The sequence below is a fragment of the Phaenicophaeus curvirostris genome, chromosome 25, assembly GCF_032191515.1.
Source record: "Phaenicophaeus curvirostris isolate KB17595 chromosome 25, BPBGC_Pcur_1.0, whole genome shotgun sequence".
NCBI lineage: Eukaryota > Metazoa > Chordata > Aves > Cuculiformes > Cuculidae > Phaenicophaeus > Phaenicophaeus curvirostris.
In genome coordinates, this window is record NC_091416.1 from 6,132,680 (window position 1) to 6,156,634 (window position 23,955).

The 23,955-nt window shown below is 47.3% G+C and overlaps 1 protein-coding gene across 2 annotated transcripts; it reads right to left on the reverse strand.

Moving 5' to 3' along the window:
* Positions 1-2,931: 2,931 nt before the first annotated feature.
* On the reverse strand, positions 2,932-22,728 carry NFRKB (nuclear factor related to kappaB binding protein). 2 transcript variants are annotated; one of them, XM_069876462.1, is made up of 26 exons: positions 22,646-22,728; positions 20,985-21,132; positions 20,374-20,575; positions 20,152-20,279; positions 18,989-19,163; positions 18,690-18,791; positions 18,037-18,110; positions 17,541-17,625; positions 16,881-17,061; positions 16,444-16,552; positions 15,848-15,974; positions 14,911-14,976; positions 13,866-13,945; positions 13,736-13,779; positions 13,223-13,280; positions 12,232-12,406; positions 11,567-11,673; positions 11,001-11,124; positions 10,487-10,566; positions 9,617-9,837; positions 9,252-9,525; positions 8,084-8,302; positions 6,527-7,312; positions 5,710-5,816; positions 4,829-4,964; positions 2,932-4,113 (listed from the first exon to the last, which is right to left on the reverse strand). In XM_069876462.1, the coding sequence occupies exons 2-26, from the start codon at positions 21,117-21,119 to the stop codon at positions 3,988-3,990; spliced, it is 3,921 nt and encodes a 1,306-aa protein (XP_069732563.1). In that variant the 5' UTR covers positions 21,120-21,132; positions 22,646-22,728; the 3' UTR covers positions 2,932-3,987. The 2 variants fall into 2 exon arrangements, with proteins under 2 accessions (XP_069732563.1, XP_069732562.1); XM_069876461.1 differs by having other exon boundaries at positions 13,223-13,283.
* Between the last annotated feature and the right edge of the window lie 1,227 nt (positions 22,729-23,955).

Sequence of the window (23,955 nt, forward strand, 5' to 3'; positions counted from 1 at the left end):
CAAGGGCTTTTGACTCATAGAATGGTTTGGGTCCAAAGGGACCTCAAAGCCCATCCAGTTCCACCCCTGCCATGGGCACGGACACCTCCCACTGGATCAGGGGCTCCAAGCCCCATCCAACCTGGCCTTGAACCCCTCCAGGGATGGGGCAGCCACCACTGCTCTGGGCAACCTGGGCCAGGGCCTCCCTGCCCCCACAGGAAAACATTTCTCCCCAAGATCTCATCTCAATCTCCCCTCTTTCAGCTCCAAACCATTCCCCGTCATCCCATCCCTGCCCTAACCAAGACCCTTCCGCAGGTTTCCTGGAGCCCCTTTCAGCACTGGAAGCTGCTCTAAGGTCTCTCCACCCTTCTCTTCTTCAGGCTGAACAACCCCAACTCAGTCTGCCCTCATACAGGTGGTTCTCCAGCCCTCAGATCACCTCCATGGCCTCCACTGGACTTGTTGATGATGCTAAGTTTGTATTCAAACAGCTCCATCAGCTACAGTGATGCCACCCTGAAGCTTCTATCAAGTCAATGAATATATTGAGGCACTGTAGAATGGTCCAAGGTAGCACCGAGGATCCCCTTTGATGTACAAGACATCAGACCTACCCCAGTAGCTATGATTCAAGTAAATCTCAGGCTGAGCTGAATTGCTTGCTGTGGGGCAATGGTATTAAACCTCATTTATTCTGGAGCCAGTTTCCACCTAGGACACAAAACCAGGTTCTTTCCCCACAGCTCCCTTGGCATGACATCTACCGTGACTTTGCTGCAGCTTCTGCGGCTCAGGTTCACCGCGTGAAAAACAAGCATTAAGGCGTTTGTATTTACCCAAGAACTGCACCAGTGACTTCAAGGCATTTGGAAAAGGAAGAGCAACCGTTACAAACATGCAGGTTGATGTCCAATTAACTGCTTGCTTCTGAAAAGGAACACTTGAAGTAACCCCAAGGTGAGTTCGTTGGGTTACGAGGGCACCCTGCCGAGGCACAGAAATGGAGGTTGCCACCTGGAGTTAAATAAAGCAAAGCAATTCTAAAAATAAAGGTTAGGAGGCTCTAAACAGCCCTTGGCAGTTTATGTAGCACGCTTGGTTTCTGTACGCAATGACGACACAATATGCTTTTGCTGGAAATAAACACCTACCCCACAGTTTTCAAGAAATAATTGAGGCTCTTGGATAACTCCAGTGAGCAGCTCACTGCGAGGAAACAGGCTGTGCTTACATTTCTTAATTAAAAAGGTAACAGAAAAGACATATCAGGCTGAAAGCCCCTTTAGTTTCAGGCAAGACAGATGGAAAATGGGTCATATCAGTGTAATACTTACCCTAGGTGAGAATCAACTCTGCACGCCTGCTCCCCTGGGCAGCTCTGACTGCAGCGCTCAGCCCCAACAGCTTCCAGCCTCCCGAGCAAGAGGACACGGGAGCAAACACCACCTGGAACACCGTCTGGAAAATCCACCTTCACCCAGCCCCAGCACACCCCAAGCCCCTCTCTACCCTTCAGCTCGCTGCAAAGAAGGAAAAGTTACTTATTAAAAACACGGGCTCATTATTTGCAGTAGTTTAAGGGTTATTTTTCAACCAGGGTGGACGCAGCCCATCAGCCAGGTGACAGCTGAACCTGCACTTTGTTCCTGAAAGTTGAGTGTAAACAGGTACGATTTAATCCAGCGTTCGAAAGGAGCCCACACAGCAACTCGTGCTCTTTCCCTAAAGATTGCCTACTTCAAACAGCCAGGCTTCAGCAAAGCAGTGTGGGAATCAAAGGTTGCTGACAGGTTAACAACAGGATGAGCAAAGGTAGGTACGGAAGGAAGGAGATGGCATTGACCCGAGCTGCAAGACCGTAAAAACTCAGACCCTAAAAACTCAGACATATTGAGCTCATGGCATCAGATGGTTTCTTGTCCTTAATACTCCATAGACTCGATGATCCGGTGGGTCTCTTCCAACCTGGTGATTCTATGATTCTACTGCCAAAGCCTCCTGTGTCTGGTGACAAGTTCACAGTTACCTGCAGGAGGATTCACAGAAACATGAGGGGCACCACGCCGGAACCACCTTTCAGCGCGTGACTGTAGGGTTTGACATGGAAGAACTTTTTTCATTACGAACCGAACTAAGGCAGCAGGATTATCTTGATTAGGTTTTGAATTTAGAGCGTCTTTCACATAAGCAAAACCAGGCAGTGACTTGCTGTCTCTTTCATTTCTAATTTTAGCATCGCAACTAAAAGGACTTAAGAATGTCCTCACCTCCCTCCCAGACCTTTCTGCTGGACGCGTCCAACTCAGTTCTTTAAAGAGGTTGCATTCAGCAAGGGGGGAAAAAAAAGACTGTAATTGGGCTTAAAAGAACCACCTTACAAAGAAGGTTCCCATTCCAACAGCACCTGGTGAGCTCACCGGCTGGAGCGCGTATGGAGAAGGGAACAGAGCTGGGGAAGGGGCTGGAGAACAGGGGTTCTGGGGGCAGCTGAGGGACCTGGGGTTGTTTAGTCTGGAGAGGAGGAGGCTGAGGGGAGACCTTATCGCTCTCTGCAGCTCCTGGAAAGCAGATTGTAGTGAGGTGGGTGCTGGGCTCTTCTTCCAACTAAGATGTCATAAGAAGAGAGGAAATGGCCTCGAGTTGGGCCAGGGGAGGTTTAGATGGGATATTAGGAAAAAATTCTTCACTTCCCTGAAAGGGTTTCTCAAGGCTTGGCAGAGGCTGCCCAGGGAGGTGGTAGAGTCCCAGCCCTGGTGGGATTTAAAAGACACGTAGATGAGGTGCTCAGGGATCTGGTTTAGCAGTGAACAGGTACGGTTGGACTCAATGACTGCAAAGGTCTTTTCTAACCAAATGAAAACATGACATGGACAACCTATTAGCCCTTGACAAGCCAGACAATGGCTATACACAAAGCGGCATGCTGTACAAAACTGAAAGGAGCTATAAGGCTTTCTGCACTTTTATTCTTCTCCTGGTACAACATGTTTTCTTATCTTTTTCCAAGAAAGCTTCAAAGTTCTGTCAGAATAGCCATGAATTCATCTCTAGTATGTGCAAAATTCAAACAAATTTACATAAAGAGATAAAATTGCAAAGGTAAAAACAAAACTAAAGGCCAGGATCATGGGTTGAAGTAATTCTTCTGCATCCAAGGGAATAGTTCGGGTATAGCTGAAAACATGTTCCAAACTTTTCAAACAGGCTACAGTCTTCTTTCACTGATAAAAAGGTTTATTTGTTGAGGAATACTAGAGGATCGTCCTGGGGAACACTTCCTTTTTTCTTTCCACTGTATTCCCATCTACTGACAGACTTGTTCACATAATGACTTTTGTTACCTCCTCCACTTCTCGCTCTTCCACACGGTCCCTAGCTATTTTACAGCAAAAACCGTCCTGACTCATGGAAGTGGTTCAAAAGAAGTTTGAGCTCAGAGATAGGGGAAGAGGTATTTAAAAAGTTGATAAATAGTTTACCGAATGTATTATGGATCTACTTCCAGGCTATGTTACAAAATCTGGTGTCCCAGTCACCATCCTAATTCATCCTATAGAAAAGTAGTGACAATAGGCTCCAGCAAAATGAGGCATCTTCTTCATGACTTTGAAATCTAAATCACCCTTTCCAGGCAGGTTTCCCTTGTTAAAGAAGGCCCGAGATCAACTGCTTCAGCTACAACTCAAAATGCACTGAAATGATATTCACAAAAAGCCCTTTGGATGGGAACAGAACCAAGAAGCAGAAGACACTTCTTAATCGATCCAATGCCACAGCACTTGGCTTTACAGATCTGGACTGAAATTTTTTGTTTTGTAGGTACAGCATCGTTTGCTGCTGAATATCTACCTAGACACACCACAATGCTGACTCCAGACAAGCAACGCGACAGAATCCAGTCCAATCCGTAGCCGTGACTGTGATTAGGCAGCCTTGGATGGTTGGATGGAGGATGACCAAGGGCTCAGGTTTTGCGAAAACGATCCGTTTTCAAACCAGTGTTCATAGCTGATCTTGAGTCTGTTTTGGAGATGGAGCTGTTGTCACAACCACAGTGGAAACCGCTTTAGTAGAGCCAGACACTGTTCCCTGCTGGAGATGGGAGGCTGGTACTGTTTGAATTCGCACCTGTGTGAAATGAAGAGAAACAAAACTCGGCTCACGTCAAGAACAACCCAGTGACACACCACATTTGTATCCTACTCTGTTTCTGCTGCCAATCAAAATTCAGTTATATGAACAAGATCAAGCACGAAAACACATCGAGAACAGAATCTGTCAGAAGATCTCTCGTCTCGATCCACTGTTCATGATGGTGGCGAGAGATGTCAAGATAAGAAAAACGAGTTTGAATAAAACCCTACATGTCAGCTGCTTTTACAAGTTTTCAGAAGGACTTGGATCCATTGGATACCCCACTTGTACAGCCTTGTTACTGGCAGCTCTCAATGCAAATTAACTCTTTGGAATTACAGAATATTTAAGTTTCCAGACAGAAAGACGGATATTCAAAGATACAATGCAATTTCGGCAAGAAACAGTGGCCCACAGAAGCCAAAGTACAAAGCACGCCAGAAAGAGCAAAGTCTACAGAAACAATCCTTCAAGCAGCTGGGAATATTCCCTGACAGGATTTTTGGGTTTACATTCATCCTACTATCAGGGCTTCAAACCTGGATGGAGGGAAGGTGGAGGAGATGAAGCACTGCACGTGCTTAATGCAAACACCACAACTGAGTGGTGTCCCTGTGCTTTATAGGGAACCCCATGTATCAAGCGTAAAGCTGTCAAGGAGACTAAGTCATAAAAAAGCAAGCAATATTATCATTCTAGGTGCCGTTACCTGTGTGGCCTGGCCTTGCTGCTGCAGCTGCTGCAGTTGCTGTGCAGTCAGAAAACTCACCGGCTTGTTCCCAGCAATCAGTTTTGTTCCTGCTGGCATTGTAGTCAGGATGATATTTCTACCTAATCCACTGATGCTGAGAAAATAGAATCGTTGGAAGGTTAGTAAACAGCACAGTGGGCGAGGGCTTTCAGGCTCACAAATGGTTTTTCAGTTGCTAGGAGATTAAAGTTACTTATCTAACTTACTAATGAGCCTAAATAGTGGGGGTTTTCTCCCCTCATAAAAGTGGCAAATAAACAAATTTATGCCAACATTTATCACTATGATAGAGAATTGCTTTATCACACAAATTAAACCCCCTAATTCTGGCCCGTGCACATCACCGGGTTGGGTCTGACCAGACCTGAACACTTCTTAAGGAACACAGTAAATAGTCAAGCACAGTGCTCTGCCTTCAAATATTAACTACAGGAGACGCTACCAGAATTCATGGAAGAATAAACAAAAGGACTTCAATATCTGAATGCCAGAGGAGTTCCAACAAGGCAGTTAACACTTCCCTGGTTTCTCTAATGGAGAGATGACCTCAGATTACACATATTTTTAAGGTATGCCAGCAGATTAACTCTTGCTCGAACACACAGAACTAACCTAATAGCTGCTTCGAGGCAAAGAACATGTTTTTCTTCAGTATATTTGCTAGAACTTATATCTCAGGGTAGCTACACACCAGAGACTGTATTCATTCAGCTTATTGCAGCTATCAACGGGCTGCAGGTCTATTCCGCTCCCTGCTTGCCAGCTCCCCAGGAATCTTTGGAACTCAGGCCTTTCTCAGCTTATTGCTAAAGCAAAACTACCAGATGCAAAGTACTCACTTGGCCCCGAGGTTGCCCTTGATGATGGGGGCTGTCACCACACTCTTGCCTTTCACCGGCTGGCTGATCACTGACAGCGGCACCGTTATTCGTGCTGGCAGTTTACCCTAAAGAAGTTGAAGAACACATGAGGAGCCGTGGGGAGTTCAGCAGAGAAACTGCTCGACAACATGCAATTACTACTCAGCTTGCTTTTCAGGAGCCCTGGGAATAGAAACCAAGAGCAGCTTTGCTGATGAAAACTGTGCTCCATTTCAGGCTCATCAAAATTCACCTCCATCTCTTTCACTTCACAGCTGCCTCCGCCCTGAAAACTCGCATCATCTTTGCACCACAGTATTTTTCTGGGAAGGATTATTGCATCCCTCCATGACTTTTATCCTTAGAAAGCTATGCTGATGTCAATTAGCCTACTCAACTTTCACAATAGAGAGCCCTCAGCTTTGGGCATTAAAATTGCATTAAACAGGGAATTCTGTACTAAAGTTAATCCCTAACAAGGGTTCCTAGTTCTGACACCATTCCAAAGGAGATTATTTCAGAGGTGCGGGGCAAGACGCTGAGCTGTACAAGGCAGAACTTCAGATAAGCAAAGTTTATTTCATTCACTCACAACAGGAGGTAAGGGAAGACATATCTGATTTTTCTGGTTATTCGGCAGGTAGCTACAATAACAACACCACGAAACGAGTTGCAGATCCACATCCTGCTGTACTTAACTGGAGCCTTTGTGGACGTGAAGCAAAGTTTTCAGCCTTCAGTGTATTTCAGCATTCCCTTTCTCACCCCCCTCCAGAAGAAGCTTAGCGTTACTTACTGCCTGGGATGTGGATACCACTGTGGTGCTGACTGGTACCTGCCGCACGGCAGTGGCTCCTGTGCCTATCGTTATGGGAGTCCCAGTGGCTCCCGAGGCCACAGCAACCGCTTTTGACACTGTGGTGCTCATGGTTGGCAAAGAGACAGCCGAGGTATGGGCCGTGCCGGCCACGCTCACTGCCGAGGAAGAGGGGACTTGCTTGGCATGAGTAGCTACAGCAATAGTCTGCCCAGCTTTGGGTGGCATCACCCCCAGCCCCTGCACGATTCTTATAGTTGCGGCCGGCTTGGCCTCCGTGGATGCCACCGTGGTTACAGCTTTGCTCTTTTGATCTGCCACAGTCATGCCCAGAGCAGGCATCAGTCGGAAAGCGGAGCCGCTTGGCTCCGCAGTCTTTATGTCAGGAGTCACTTTAACCACTGCGTTCCCAGCCGGGCTGGAAGAAGCGGAAGTAGCCGTACTAGTCTTAGCTGGAGAATCAGCAGTCTGGACAGGGTTGGACGTCACGTGCAAAGTTGCCGAGATGCCTTTCCCACTAGCACCGCTTCCCGCAGCTGCTGTGAACAGGTCCTGAGTCAGTTTGACAGTTGTAACTTGAGATTTGGCCAGCGTGGCCATCATGTCCGGGGTGATGCGCAGCACGGTCTGTCCTTTCGCATCCGTGGTGATGGAAGACGGGGGCAGGCGCAACACATCCTTCCCTTGGATCCGAAAATTGGTCGCTGTGAGTGGGATGCCACTTCCAGGCTGGGTCTTCATGCCAAGCTGTCCCGTAATAGCCACCTGGAAGAGATCAGAGAATGGCTGTATCAGACCAGGACACGGTCCAAGGCACAGTAAAACTTGCCAACAGGATGTTTGCTCCCACCAGAACTGAAGCAGCATGATGTTAGCGTTCGATACACTGCTGAAAACAGTTTTGCTTGCATATCAGATGGCATTCCCAAAACCATATAAAGTACAAAATACTGTGGAGCTGCTTTGTCAAACAAGATGAACGAAATCAACACCTGAAGATAGTTAACTTGGGACCAACACATCTCATCTTCAAGGAAACTTGAAGATCATCCAGTTCCAAGTCCCCTAGGATGGGCAGGGACACCTCCCACTGGATCAGGCTGCCCAAGGCCCATCCAACCTGGCCTTGAACACCTCCAGGGATGGGGCAGCCACACCTGTTCCAGTGCCTCATCACTCTCATGGTGAACAAATTCTTATGCCTAGCTTAAATCTGCTCCTCTCCAGTTTATACCCATTGCCCCTCGTCCTATCAGACGAATGCTAGAAGTCAGAGATACTCCACTATTTCCCTGCAGCCAAACCCACCTGACGAAGCACTATGGTCTGCGTGGATGTAGTTGGAACCTGCATGTGAAAACAGGGCTCAAATACACCACACTAGCAACTGAGTGAACCTGTACGGTCCATAACTCATACAGCATTGCAGCTTGCTAGTTTTCACTGCCTTTTCACATCTACACACCACACCTGTCACCACAAACAGGAAACAACTGTGTCATGGAGCCTGGTTCCTTGTCTCTCCTTCTTTCTCACCTGCTTGATGATGTTCTGGCCAGCTACGTTCTGGATGACAGTGGTAGAGGAGGTGCTTGTAGCAGAACTGCCCGGAGAGCTGGTTCCTGGCTTTACAGCAGGACTGGCTGCTGCAGACAGTCCTGTCACAGTGATGCCCGCCTGTCCCGCCACGGAGCTTCCTGGTCTTTGCACTTGGACTGGGCTGGTTTGAGCTTTCACTGGCAGAGTCATCACAGCCTACAGCAAGACACAGAAGCAGCCTATGAGCAGGCTAACACAATACCAATCATTCACAGAATCATAGAATCACCAGGTTGGAAAAGACCCACCGGATCATCAGGTCCAACCATTCCCATCAATCACTAAACCATGTCCCTCAGCACCTCGTCCACCCGTCCCTTAAACCCCTCCAGGGAAGGTGACTCAACCCCCTCCCTGGGCAGCCTCTGCTAGTGCCCAATGACCCTTTCCATGAAGAATTTTTTCGTAATGTTCAGCATAAACTTCCCCTGGTGGAGCTTGAGGCCATTCCCTCTTGTCCTGTCCCCTGTCACTTGGGAGAAGAGCCCAGCTTCCTCCTCTCCACAACCTCCTTTCAGGTAGTTGTAGAGAGCAACGAGGCCTCCCCTCAGCCTCCTCTTCTCCAGGCTAAACACTATTTGTCTCATGCCTTGTAGCTAACAAGCTCTATGGACTTTTTACTTTAAGACACAATTTAATGGTGCCACATAAGCAGGCAACAGGGAGCAAAAATGGAGCTCTGGGCAACGTTATTCATGCACAACTGATTCTATGCTCCTGCTCTGCAGTTAATGCATGTTTCAAGTGAGCAAGTCACCCCTGTGCACCATATCAAAGTAATACAACCACAGAATCACAGAATAGTTTGGGTTGGAAGGGACCTTGAAGATCATCCAGTTCCAACCCCCTTAGGATGGGCAGGGACACCTCCCACCAGATCAGGCTGTCCAAGCCCCATCCAACCTGGCCTTGAACACCTCTAGGGATGGGGCAGCCACAGCTTCCCTGGGTAACCTGTTCCAGTGTCTCACCATTCTCATGGTGAAGAAATTCTTATGCTTAGTTTAAATCTGCTCCTCTCCAGTTTATACCCATTCTCCCTCGTCCTATCAGACAAATGTTACAAGTCAGAGCTACTCCACCATTTCCCTGCAGCCAAACCCACCTGAGGAAGCACTTTGGTCTGCGTGGATGTAGCTGGAACACGGATTTGAGGCACCGTCGTGGGTTGCTGCTGCGTTACCACTGGGGCCTGCTGCGACACGGCTGGCAGGTTGGACTGGGCAGTGACCACCCGGACCTGCGGCAGTCCTGAGGAGGTGGTTTGATTTACCACCCGGGCGGGAGGTGGCTGCGGCCCCGGCTGTGCCTGTGAACTCTGAGCCGTGGAAAGCAGCGTCCCGAGCTGTGGCATGGTAGGGGATGATACCAGAAGAACACTACGGAAAAGACAAAGCCAGTAGGTCAAAGATGTAGGAAATGAGGGAAAGAACCGGTTACATTCACAAGCGACGTACGAGACAGAAGTACCTTTGGCTGGGTTTTGCTGGCTCTGATCCAGCGCTAGAAACACTCTTGCTAACCACAGTCACTGGTGGGGGTGAAATAGGTGTTGCTGGCAATGCCTGTGCAGTCGGCGTCACCGGAGTCACAGGAGTTGGTGGCATGCTGGAGTCACTAAGGCTCAGCTGGCTGGGTTCTGATGTGCTGCTGGGCAGCGCTTTCACAGAACTCTCCTTGCTACTGGACTTCTGCAGAGAAACCACATCGAGCATGAAGGGCTCCACAAAACCTGGGTTTGATTGCCACGCTCCGGAGAGCAGGCTGAGCTCTTTAGGCAGAGCTCTGTACCGTTACAAACAATGCCTCGGCGCCAAGTCCTGAAGTCACAGATGAGTGACTGCTTCCCCCAGCTGCAGCCACAAGCGGGCTGGTGTGTTTGGCTGCTGCTCTTCTCAGGGAAAGCGCATCTCAACAGCAACGAACATTCAAAACGTGCAGATTTCTACCTTGGTTAATTCACCAACAGCAACTACCTCAGAGACATCCAAATGCTGACAGCTTCAGCACAGCAATGGGAAAGCTGAAGACATCTTATACACTCTCTGCTACAGATTAACCTCAAACTGGATCTGAAAGCCCATCCCTAAGATGGGGAGCGCAGGCAAATTCCAATGACCCTTCTGCTGAGATCAACAAGGATAAAAGTGGAAGCCAGGAGGAGCAGAAGTTCCCCCTTTCCCTGTGCACTGGTGCTAGACGAGCATTGACATTCATATACCTAATGAACTGATAACTCAAATAGGTGGTAATTTTCATCAGCCACTATGGATACAGAATTTATGGATGAAGCCCATACCTCCTTCCCAATCCCAAAAGCATCAGCACTAGGAAATTTACCATTTTAGCTGGAGGTTTTGGCTTCTGCTGCTGAGCTTTCTTGGCCTTCACTGCAGCAGCTTGAGCCTGGTGGATCCGTTCTGCAAATACAAATTAATGGTTAGAGCTTCAGAACACAAGGAAATGGATTTAAGACAGAGGCCAATTCAGAACTGCGAGTTCACCTTCAGACAATAAATCTAACATAGATTGTCATGTAATTCTGCAAAGAAAACAGCAAGGGAAATCAGCCAAAAAAGCTAAAACAAAGAGATGCGAGATATGAATGTACTCAGACACCTGCAGTTCTTGTACACAATGTGCTATTTTCTAACAAATAATTCTAACTGACCCTGCTCTGCAAGACTGGATTTAAGTGCCAATGGGCTAACATTAGCTAACTGACTAGAGAAAAAAGCTAGGCCAACAAATTAATGCTCATTCTCAAGCTGGACCAAAGCTCAAGAGCATGGAAAACAAGAAGAGATTTATATAAGTGCTTTAAATTCATAAGACAACACCAAGCCAGGCTTACCAAACTCTTCCTCGCTCCTGTCCCGGTGCAGGTAGATCCACAACTTGCGTCCGATATCGTATTTCACACAGGGATCTTTCTCATAATGTAGTCGATCCAAAGCACCGCTAACAACAGTATTAACCTGAAAGTTCAGAATTTACAGAATTACAAGATGCTCCTGGCTGGGCTGGCCAAAGGTCACAAATAGAAAAGTAATCCTACTTGGCATAAAACCTGAGCAAGCTTCTAGAAACCTTCACTGGAGTAAGAACCGACAGCAGCACAGGATGCTGTTTGGATTAAACAGAGCTCCCACCAAAGCTGAGGGCTCTGAAAACTGACTGTTTCTGACACTACAAAGCGAGCAGATATCAACACTGTGTAAATTCTGTGGCTTTTCTAACTGTTTTATCATCATTCAGAGTTCGGTGCAGATTTGCAGCAGCTCACAGAGTAGAACATAGCTCTCATAACCAGTCAGAGCAGCATAAAAACTTACTGGACTGCAGCCACTGAATGCTGCCCGGATCTGTGTGGTGCATCTCTAAGAGAATGTTTGAGGCCAGACATGACAACCAACTTACTTGAGCACTTGTGACATCAGGAGCTAGGAACTGGGAATCTTTAAGCAGCTCACAGATTTCAGCACGAGTTCCTTCCCCATTAGGAAGGCGAGCAGCAGCGTCACGAACTGAAATACAAAATCAGAGGTTAAAACTTTCAGCCGTGACTAGGTAACTGAATTCAGGTGCTTCAGCAGATACATCTTGGTATTGCTCTCTTATTTCTGCCCTCACGGTTGCTCATTGAAATCCAGCCCCCAAGATCCCTCAGAGATGAACAGAGATTATAAAGGATGATTTTAAAATACATCAACTGTGCTTGGTGCCAGGAGTGATGACTTTGGGGAACAGCATAGAACATCATAATGACTTTGCAATTTCCCAACTTCACAACTCCGTACTTAAACCACCCTCATTTGTTTTCAGGGTTATCTGAGCCTTAGCTCTAGCCGCGCCCCACAGAATCTCTGCTGCATTTCCCCTTTTGTCTCAGGCCAACAGCAATACACAGATGCCATTTTTTGTAGTTATTCTTGTTCCCAGCATTCCATCACCTCTATTCCACAGGATATATTTCTTCTTCTTCACTTACGTCATCCCAGTCTGCCCACCCTTTCCCTTTATAATGCCTAAAGTCATTGCTTAGGAGGCTGTTTTAAAAACACTTTTTTTGGCCATCACCTTACCGAGGGACAAGATGGTGACATAGGCTGGTCTGTCTGAGCGCAGGAGAGAATGCTCTCGGGCTTTGTTTAATGAGGTTTCCTTGTCAAACACCCCCTTCACAGGACCCACAACTGACTCAAAGCCATGCATGCGGAAAGTAAAAGCTTTGTGGGGCTGGCTGTAACGGTAACGTTCCTGTATTTGGAAATAAGAGGATTGAATTTAGCAGGAGACAGAGCAAAATCTTAAGGCTTGTGCTGTGTTATAATATAAGTTATTATCATTCTCTAGAGAAAAAAGTTTTTTAAACTAGAGGTTAAAATACTGCAGTATAAACTCATTTTGGATGAAGACAAGCACAAACTACTCCAAGCAGAAAAGAAAGCACCATCTAACCAAAGTGTGCAGGTGCAATACCTCAGGCTAATTGTTAAGCAGCTGCACAGACTAGAGGTGCCAGAGACAGACTTTCTGCCCAGCAAACTGCCCTTCGCCCAGAGCCTTTTCTTCCTCCTCTAATCTGGCAAGAGATATTTCCAAGATCCAACCTGGATGTTCTATGAGGCACACAGCACATGCAGCCAGGGGGAAGAATCGTCGTCGTGTTTTTACCCCTTAAAACACACTTGCATCTAGAACAGAGAAGGTACTCAAGTGTATGGGTGACCTTACTGCCACTTGTCTTCTGCCTGTACTCATACATGCTCCAAAAATACAGAGACGAGTTATCCTTATATGTTGGGGGACGGCAGAGGAGATAAAAAGATCTGCACTACCGATTTCAATTAATTTTGCTCGATACAGATGTTTTTGAAGTAAGCAGCTAGGCTGTATTGTTAGCAAGTTTTGTGAGAGGCCAAAATACCTGCTTCAAGGCAGAAGAAACATATGAATTCTTTACAGTACCAAAGTTTGTGTAAAGTATAAAGCTGCCATCCCATACCAATCACCTTCAGTGGCCACCAACCATTTCAACATATGTGTTTAAAATTAAGAAGATTCTCTCCTTACCTGCTCCTGAAACACACGTTTCTCCTCTCCAGTGCTAGGTCGGACTACATAGTCAGTCCTTCTGAAACAAAGGTTCATCATCAGTTCTGAGCAACACCAAGCACACAACAGTCCAAAGAACATCCCAAAGCTCAGTCACCTCACCTGCAAACTATTCTGAACAGATTCTGAAAGCATTTGATGATATAAGAAAGCCCTGCAGGGATCTTAAAATATGCCCTGTACACTACCTGAAGGTCAGCTAGGACTGTAAATAAACAAATAATCACAACATAAGTTAGATTACAGGTTAGCTCTGATAAAATATGTGAATGTGGAGAAAAATCAGCTGGCTTTGTGAAATCTAGTTACTGCATTTATAAAATCAGAGTCTCAAGTTCCCTCCTGCCCCACGATGTAAAATCTTCTAGTTTTAAGCAACCCATCATTCAGACTCGGAGGCGCGAGGACCAAGCTGCACAGCTTTAGCACGCACTATAAAAGCTTTCAAGCAGTATTATACATCACACTTACACCCTGGGAATTGGTGTCGTGGCATCTGAGCTGTCTTCATTTTCCTATGGAAAAACAGAGAAGTGTCAGTGTTGGATATACCTCAGTCAGCCTTTGTGCTGCTAGAAGGTGATTTTTTTTTCCGACTCACTTTGAAAAATGTCTGGTCTTTGGTCTCCAACCAGAGCTGAAACAGTGCTGCCAGTTCCTTTTCATGATCTTGGTAAGAACCTAGTTAGAGAAATCAGGAAAAATGGGAAACAGGAGGTCCTTTCTTTGTTATGAAACCAGTTACTTGTACTTCCCAGTCATCTCCCACTCCCTTCCCAGCTCTACGCATCACAAGGTATCTTCCACACTTCAAGGATGCTCCAGTTTCAATACTTGAACACATCCAGGCTCAGAACAGTGCTAAAATGTGGTCAGTCCCTTATGCTGGTCTGCAGGATGGCACCTCAACTCCTGGCCCAGCAGGCAAGGTTCTGTTTGAAGTACAGCCACCCGATATTTAGAGACCATTCCCACCCTCCGAGTAATCCCAGCCATCAAGTCCCTGAGCTTCTGCTTGCTCCTACATAACCTCCACCAGAGGGGAGGTGAAAGGGGCCAGGAGAATAGCTTTCTGACTCCAAATCTCTGCCAGCTTAAGCCTGCAAACGCAATTGCTAGAATCACTATAGTTAAGGATGGCAAATTCTGCCTAGCAGCTAAATGAATGAACATAAACAAAGAAATCTAATTCACTCAGCATGAGCCTGCCAATTTAGTCTCTGGTTCCCACTTTTAAAAAGGAGAACAGTATCACTTCGCTCCACAGAGAAGCTAAATTCATTTATAGTTCTAATAACTAACAATTACTCTGAATAATCAGAAGGCACACTCTACAGAAGGGGAAATATGAAGATGTTCAGACAGATCTGAAGGGCGAGATAAACACAGTTTGGTCAGCAACACGGAGAAATACAGCCCAGCGCCTTTGCTCACTTATTCCCTGCTGCTGCTGCTGCGGCTAACATCCTGTGAAAACCCAATTCCAAGCCATGTCTGTGCTCAGCTAAAAGACAAGAAAAGGCCTAACTAATTAACAGCTCTGTCTGTCCCTCTCCCTGGGCTGCAGCAAGCTGAAAAGTGAAGTTCCGGAGAAAACAACAAACCTTTCCTGCAGCAGAAGTCACAGAAAGGCACAAGATACTCACCAAGCAATTTCCACTGCTGAGTTTTTTCCTTGAATTCAACAAAAGGTGAGAAGCTGGAAGGAATATCTGCAATGAAAAATGTCCATGTCAGAGACATCACACAACTGTCCAACCTCCAGAATCCTACTGCTGTAGTGCAAACTGTTGAATTAGACTCATGATGGAAGAAAAAGGATTTTAAGTGATTGTGTAAGCACCCCTCTAAGTTCATGCTTGCCCAAAGGGAAGGTAAGCATCTCGGAATCACAGTGCAAGCACGAGAACAGAACACGATAATGAGTCTTTCGTCTCCAGGCTGCCAGATGAGATCCTGTTCATGTTGTGAGGCACCTGGAACTGTTACTGGATGGTGACTACTCATGGGGACGGAACTCAGGATCGATAGCATTCACCAGCATCACGGGAACATAACAAATCCATGCTGCAAAGGCCACTATGATCTACATTATCTCTCCCTTTTACAACTCCCCACTAAGCACATGAGAACCACAGAATAATCTAGTTTGAAAGGAACATCTCAAGCTTCACTGGTCTAAGCCCAGGTCAACTTCACGTTTCCAGTGGAATGTTCTGGGCATCATCTAGTTTATTTTTTATAATCTCTGAAGACAACCACAATGCCTTCACATCAGGAAGAGTCTGATTTCTTCCTGCCTCAAAAGTCCTGCCTGAAGCACATAATCTAAACAGGAGAAACTGCCTGTCTAGAGGCAATTTCACACACATTTTCCCTTACTCTGAAATCAAGCTGAGTCTAATCTACTATCCACATGCAAAACAAGTCTACTGCAATCAAGAAGTCAGCCATAAAGCCTGTAATAGAAATGCTGACAAGAAAACAATGACTTATTGTAGTGATAAATTAGAAGTTGATTTGCGCTACAACATAAATGAGCTCTGTACAAGAACGATTAGTGCTTTTAACAGCCATCCTTACCTCTGCTGTCACCTGTCAAGTACTGCAAGGCAGGCAAAACCAGTTCAGACCAGTTAGGGGCAAAAGAGAACCAGTTATTTAGTGCGCTGGCAGGAGAAGATTGCCAATCTAGGACTTTATCTTCAAGCTGAAGAGGAAAACGAAACATTCTATTAAAGATCTCATGCTTTAAACTGTGACTGTTTTAATAAAGAAGAACACAAAACAACTAAACGTATCCAGAGGAAAAAATGGTTTTAGATACATGGAAAATAAAATTGCTTGACTTTTCAAGTAACCATAAGGTGATATTTCAGACAATGGACATCAAAAAGAGGGTAAAAAAACCCCTTCCCTATCATCTCAGGCCTTAATACATAGCACATATCTATCACCTAAAGAACAGGTATGGAAAGGACTTACAGATTCAACCAACTCAATTCACGCAACATGTGAAAAACAGAACGTGTTACACACTCCCAAAGTGAGTAGTGTAATCTACATCTTGATATAACTTACAACAGGACAACTCTGGAGAAAAGTCACCATTACAGAGCTCCAAAACCCTCTACTGTCACTTTCTGCTGATATTCCTAGATAAGTGGGTGGTTCCTTACCACAGAAAGAGTAGCAGGTCCTTCCAGAAACAGGATCTCCAAAAGAAGGAAAAAGAAGCTGGAAGATATTTCATTTATCCCAAGGCATGGCTTCACATCTTCAAGAGGTCTTCAGATGAAAGAGACCATAAGCAGAGTAAGTTCCCCAAGTAAATATTCACCAAAGATGAACACCACACACTTCACATCCCCAAAACTGTACAAAACCAAAGTCAACGGCCTCTGCGTGCGCCTTCCAGTCTCAGGCAGCAGAAATTCACAACAGCAGCTCACAGCTAAAATGCTTCACCCCATCAAGGGTGAAAGAACCAGACCCAGCAAAGGCAGAGCTCGCTGCACAGCTCTGCAAACATCCCACATGTATCAAAAAAACTGTGCTGCAATATCTGTTGCTCTCTCCACATGTGCAAGGGTTCAGAGCCCTTTGAAGCACTTACTCGTCTTTGACAGATGACAGAGGAATGGGAGAATGATCCTGAGACATTGATGGGATTCCATCTGCGTTGCTAAGAGAGTCAGCCAAATCTTCCACCTCAGATTTAATCATCTTCAGCTTTTTTTTCTTCTTATCTTCCTTTTCCTTCACCTTTTTCTTGAGGGTTGCCAGGTCATATAAGGCTTTAGATATGATAAAAGTGAAGATGAATGAGAAAAACTTCCTACTCTATTTCATTGAGAATCAGAGACTCGGACACATTTAAACATGTATTCAGAAATGTGAGTATGTGCACACCCATTCATCACCGGCTCATCCCACCCTCCCAGTCATTTCCATCAATCTTTATTTTTCTCCTTAAAGTTTTAATAGAAAACTTCTAGTTCTTAAACCAAGGTACATGAAATGAGAAAGGCCAAGGTGACTGCTTAGAGCAGAGACAGAAATTAACTTCCATTAATGGGTTGGAAGCACCTTCAGTGGAAAATGGAGCTGTCTGTGAACAACTGAGATGGAACAGCTCACAACCCCAGAGCAGTCAGCCAGCTCTGGGAAGAAAAAAAGGACATAATCTATCCAGACCACCTTCACCCTTAGCACCTCACATACACGGGATCCCTCTATTCATGCCGTGCATGAGTACCACGTCCAAGCCACTGACCTGCCAAGGAACCTTTCCTGCCAACATTCACTCGAGTCATAATGTCCTCAAGAGTCAAGTCTGTCGTCACCAGGTCGGGGTGGTCCTACGCAGGGCAATGGGAGAGAAATCAGAATTGGGAAAGGACTGTGTTAAGGAGGCAACAGGGGTTCAGAAGATGACCCAAGCATTGAAATGCCCCAAACTAATCCGGGGTCAGCTTATAGAGTTAACTGCAATGGAAGTCGGGGAGTCTCCTAACACTGAAATCCAAAATTCTGTCTCTCCAAAACACATCACTAAAATTACAAAGTAATTCTAAACAGATCAGCATAGACAGGAGTTGCATATACACACTGACAATTAAATATGGGTTGTGAGAAAGGGCTGAAGGGTGAGTGCACACACAAAAAAACCCAGCGACCATTGTCACCCAGCAGCGCCCTGAACTTTACAGCTAACAGATAGAAGACTAACAGATAAAACACAGCCCTGGCCCCCAGACTTCACATCTTACCGGTTGACGTTTTCGTTTCTCACGGTGCTTCCTCAACATCATCTTCAAATCACTTTCCCCAAGTTCTATTTTGTCTGCAATGAAAAATATTCAGAGATTATTTCCATTTTTCCACAGCTGTTACGTGACAGACTTCTAAGAATGCCTTCTTCTATCTGTTCCCACTTTCAACATTCTCCAAATAACCAAATTTTCTTTATTTGAACTTGATTCTTTTACACAATCAACTTATTTCACTACTGTTTTCCTTGGGTCATCAGATTTCATTGCTGATGCAAGTATGGAAGTGAACAGAAGTGAGAACCAGCTGTGCTGCATAAAGGGTTTGCAGGCTCGATTGCAGTAATCTCCAGAGGGATTCCTTTGGCACCTACAACAAACTATTTGGACTACGGCAATGCTTCAGCAACTAAAGGCAAAATATAACAGAGAAATCAGTGGTATTACACAACCTGTAGATCCCTGTGCTAAAATACTATCCTTCCAGGAGGAAAAGATTAAATAAACTGGCAAAAAAGCCAACCGATTTTTGGGATTGCAAAGATGATGCACTGCAAGATTTCCCACCAAACAGATATTCAAGCCGACTTCTTACAAGGTCTCAAAGTAATTGTCACCCCAAAATCCACATTAACCCCTAGCCTGGTTCTCACCTGCTGTTTTCATGTCCAAGGTTGACAACGTGGGGATCACTCTCAGGGGAACTGGTGGACTCGGACAGCGTGCTGGAGAACTTGGAGGCCAGGACCTTAGATCTGAAACAAATATACAAATAAGCAGTCCTGCAAGACTCAGCACAAATCTACAGAAATCTATTCTGCTGCGTTCATTAGAGCACAGTTAATAAAACCAGAGTCCAGTTTCCATTCTTCTATCAAAGACGCTGTCCTCACATCAAAAATAATCTTTCCCCATTCCCACAGCCAGTGTTGAACTCAGTCGAAGGCATTACCTTCCTCATCAGATGACAAGGTGGTGTCTCCACACTCCTCTTTCACCTCCCTCAGAATCTTCAAGTAGCGCCGATGTGCTCGCCTGTCTCGTTCCTCTGTGTCGTACGTCGGTGGGATGTGCTTTCTCCTCAGGGTCATATCAGGGCCTCCCTTCCGAGCTAATTCCAGCAAGTGCTGGAAGATGAGATACGTGTGACATGAGCTGTCTCTGAACAGACAAGCTCCACGAACACACTTCCAGCAAGTTTAATGTTTGGAGTTGGTGTCCTAAGCATCTCCGTTCTTTATAAAATAACCCTTCCCAAGTACCAGTAAATGCCACAGATGTGATTTTAAACCCAGCATTTTAGACCACCATGTAAAGTGGAGGAAAGCAAGGATGGACACAGTAAGACCTTCATCTCCACATCCACCACTGCACTGCTATTTTATGTGGGCTGTTGAGAAGGAACTAACCACTGTTCTGAGACACCTGTGCATTTTCTGTGCCCAATATGTAATACAAACATGGGAGACTGCCTCTCTTGAAGAAAACATTTTACCCCTTACAGCTATAGAGGAATTTACCTCCTACGCAATTCTGTATTCTTTTGCCCCTATTATAAAGGCAGACTTGCCTCTTCATCCACACATCCCACATATTTCAATGCCTAATCTTGACAAAATACTAAGCGAGCAAGTATTAGCAATGAACACGTTTCAGTTATCAGCCAAGAAGAGTATCTACAGAGGAAGAGTTCATCAGGGAATTACATAACCAGAACTGCTTTTGTATCTATTCTACACCAGTATCCAACAAAGCTGGGGAATCCACACAACTATGTGTTTAGCAACCTTTTTTGTTTCACAATGACAGAAATGGTAGAAAATGAAGGCAGAATAACTTGTTGAAAGGACAGCAAGGTGTAAAGCAGTAAATGCCGGAAAGGATGGCAAGGTGGGCAGGGAAAAAAGACACTATGCAGAAGTGAGAGCTATCAGAGCTTCAAAACCTGAAAACTGCAAGCGTGTTTCCAGTGTTTTCACGTTATAAGGGCCACTGGAAAACTGGAAATAAAACAATCATTAAAGCAAAGACCTCTGATAATTGTGAATGCACAAATAGCAAGGCACATCATTATAGAACACAAGAAAGCCACGACTGCACCCCGCAGACACTCACATTGCGCGATGCAAGGATCTGCTTGAGCAGTCGGTAGAAGTACTGCTGCTGAGAGCTCAAATAGCGTTTGTACTGGGACTTGAAACAGAGCTGCCGGTACTTCACAACCTCTGGATTGAAGTGTCCATCTGTAAGAGAAAGGTAAAAACCCCTCCAGTTCTCATCACTGCCAGACAAGAGCTTAACCCCCAAACCACACAGATATTTATTACACTCACTGACCTCGGAAGAGTTTCTGGGCAATGTGCAGTGGATTTCCAAATCGGAAGTTTTCACCGCTGAACAACACGGAGATGAGTTTGTTCTGATGCTCTCGGTTGTTTTCAGGAAAGTGAGGCAGGAATTTCTTTAGGTGCTCTCGCTGCGCTTCTGTCAGCACCTCCTGCCACGTAGACAAGCTGATGACCTCAAAGAAGATCTCAGGCTAAAGAAAGCAAAAAACAACAGTGAAGAAAATGCATCCGCATCCTTGGCAGTTTTCTAGCCCTGAAAGTTTTCTGCGGTTAAATAACACAAGTGATAGGACAGTGTCTCACCTAGTGCAGAAAACAGAGTAAAGAGGAAAGGTGAGGAAATTAATGACACTACTGGCAACAAGAAATTAAATTCAAACCTTATTCTTAAAAGCATTTTTAAGATAAGAGAGATTGTTATCCAGAAAATCAACGCAATGGATTGGTTTAAAAAGATGTTTTCCTGATATTAATCAAAGCCCTTTTGACAGTCAGAAACATTTTCCCTCTTTTTCTGGTTTGCTCTGTAAGCCCCACAAAGGTAGCCAAACACAATTTCGTCAAGGCTCTGAAAAGGTGAGGTAGCCAGGCACTACTCACGTCCTCCAGAAGGTCCTCAGGCAGGCTCACCCTGGTGGTACCCAGCATGCAGTCCTCCATGATGCGTGTCCCATGTCCGTCCCCACAGGGTCCCAGCTCCAGCGGATCCGTGAGCATGTGATCCAGCGAATCCATCCCTCACCCCTTCCTGCACAACAGAAGCAAAGCCCTCAACAACCCTGAATCCCCAAACCCAGGTACATTCCCAAGTGAGCAACGACTAAGACACCGTGTTCAATGATGTGGTGGTTCATTCACAGGCTACCATGAGATACACACGATCACAGAATCATGGAGGGGTTTGGGTTGGAAGGGACCTCAAAGCCCATCCAGTTCTACCCCAGCCATGGGCAGGGACACCTCCCACTAGATCAGGTTGCCCAAGGCCCATCCAACCTGGCCCTGAACACCTCCAGGGATGGGGCAGCCACCCCTGCTCTGGGCAACCTGGGCCAGGGCCTCCTCACTCTGATAGTAAAGAAATTCCTCCTTATGTTAGTCTAAATCTGCCCCTCTCCAGTTTATCCCCATTGCCCCTTGTCCTATCACCACAAGCCTTTGTGAACAGCCCCTCCCCAGCTTTCTTATAGGCCCTCCAGGTACTGGAAGGTCACTTTAAGGTCTCCTTGGAGCCTTCTCTTCTCCAGGCTGAACAACCCCTACTCTGTTAGCCTGGCCTCATAGGGAAGGTGCTCCAGCTCTCGCATCATCTTTGTAGAATCACAGAATAACAGAATAACCAGGTTGGAAGAGACCCATCGGATCATCAAGTCCAACCATTCCTATCAATAACTAACCCGTGTCCCTCAGCTCCTCGTCCACCCGTCCCTTAAACCCCTCCAGGGAAGGTGACTCAACCCCCTCCCTGGGCAGCCTCTGCCAGGGACCAATCACCCTTTCCCTGAAAATTTTTTTCCTAATGTCCAGCCTGAACCTCCCCTGGGGGAGCTTGAGGCCATTCCCTCTCGTCCTGTCCCCTGTCCCTTGGGAGAAGAGCCGAGCTCCCTCCTCTCCACAACCTCCTTTCAGGGAGTTGGAGAGAGCAGTGAGCTCTCCACTCAGCCTCCTCTTCTCCAGGCTAAACAACCCATGTTGAAATTTCCAGAACTGGCCACAACACTCCAGATGAGGTCTCACAAGAGAGGAACAGAGGGGCAGAATCCCCTCCCTCTCCCTGCTGGCCACACTTCTTTGCATGAAGCCCAGGTCACGGTTGGTTTCTGGGCTGTGAGCGCACATTGCTGGCTCATGTGGAGCTTCTCACCCCCAGCACCCCAAGCCCTTCTCCTCAGGGCAGCTCTCAATCGCATCATCCCCCAGCCTGTACTGAAACCAGGGAATGTCCCGACCCAGCTGCAGGGCTCTGCCCTTGGCCTTGCTGAACCTGACGAGGTTCCCACAGCCCCTTCCGCAGCCTGTCCAGGTCCCTCGGGATGACATCCCATCCTTCTGGCGGGGTGACTGCCCCGCTCCCCTTGGTGTCACCTACGAACTCCCTGCGGGTGCCCTCGATCTCGCTGCCTGTAGCACCGAGGGAGGTGTTAACCGGCACCGGTGCCAGCACGGAGCCCTGAGCGGCCTCGGCCCTGGGAGCCCCGGCGAGGGAACCGCACCAACCACGCGGACGACCCCTGAAACGACCCGCAAAGCGCATCTCGTACCCGCTCCGCCGGCGCCGGGCGGGGCTGGGGCTCGGTGCCAGCACCCGGGGGCCTGGGCCCGGCGGGGCCGAGGGACGCAGCGCGGCGGACAGGCCCGAACCGGGCCCGCGCGCACGGACCCGGAAGCGGCGCCGCCCGCGCATGCGCGCTGTCAGCGAGGCCCCCCCCACGCCTGGCCCCGCCCCCTCGCTCTGGCCCCGCCCCCTCACTCCCCTCTGTCACTCTGGCCACGCCCCTCGCTCTGGCCCCGCCCCGCTCTGGCCCCGCCCCCTCCCTCAGGCCCCGCCCCCAGTCACCCACAACGGCTTCTATTTTTTGGGTTTTTTTCCTATAAAAGGGGAAAATGTTTATTGTTTGTGTTCTTACACGATGAGCAGGGTGCCGGCGCGGACACAGGGGCACAGAGCACGGGGCGAGGGCCGAGCGCAGCCCCAAAGGCCGCCCAGGAGCCCCGAGCAGGCCCTGAGGAGGCTCCTTGGGGACGGATCTTTGGGTTGCTCTGCTTGAGAAACATCAACAGCAGCGAATCCTGCGCCTTCTGCACTGCAGAAACGGGGGGGGAATCCATGCAAATGCGCCTCGGATTTGTGCGATCGCTGCTCCTTGCTGGGGAAAGGCGCCACAATTCCCAGGGATGCTGCTCTCACACCGGGGCGTTTGTTAAACTCAGGCAGAGTCACTCACGTGGGACAGAGTAGAACCATTAATAAGGAAGATTTGAGTCCCAAGAGGTCATTGTTTCCAGGATCACCTTGTGGTGTCCAGCTTTCACTGATAAAAGTGTCCATCCTGTGATCCTTTCCATCAAAGGTGAATAGAACAAGCTATTTGCTGGTTAATACCTTCCTCAGCGCTACAGGCAGCGAGATCGAGGGCACCCGCAGGGAGTTCGCAGGTGACACCAAGCGGAGCGGGGCAGTCGCCACATCGCAAGGACGGGATGTCATCCAGAGGGACCTGGACAGGCTGCGGAAGGGGCTGTGGGAACCTCGGGTTCAGCAAGGCCAAGGGCAGAGCCCTGCAGCTGGGTCGGGACATTCCCTGGTTTCAGTACAGGCTGGGGGATGATGCGATTGAGAGCTGCCCTGAGGAGAAGGACTTGGGGTGCTGGGGGTGAGAAGCTCCACATGAGCCAGCAATGTGCGCTCACAGCCCAGAAACCAACCGTGACCTGGGCTTCATGCAAAGAAGTGTGGCCAGCAGGGTGAGGGAGGGGATTCCACCCCTCTGTTCCTCTCTTGTGAGACCTCATCTGGAGTGTTGTGTCCAGTTCTGGAATCCCAAACATAAGAAGGAGATGGAGCTGTTGG

What these genes read in the sequence shown, in the direction of transcription:
- NFRKB (XM_069876461.1), bottom strand. Translation starts at nt 21,119, where the DNA reads ATGGATTCGCTGGATCACATGCTCACGGATCCGCTGGAGCTGGGACCC. An exon ending in AGAAACGAAAACGTCAACCG is followed by an intron (nt 17,626 to 18,036) that starts GTAAGATGTGAA and finishes TGCCCTGCGTAG; the next exon opens with GACCACCCCGACCTGGTGAC. An exon ending in CAGGAAAGGTTCCTTGGCAG is followed by an intron (nt 17,062 to 17,540) that starts GTCAGTGGCTTG and finishes TCATATCTAAAG; the next exon opens with CCTTATATGACCTGGCAACC.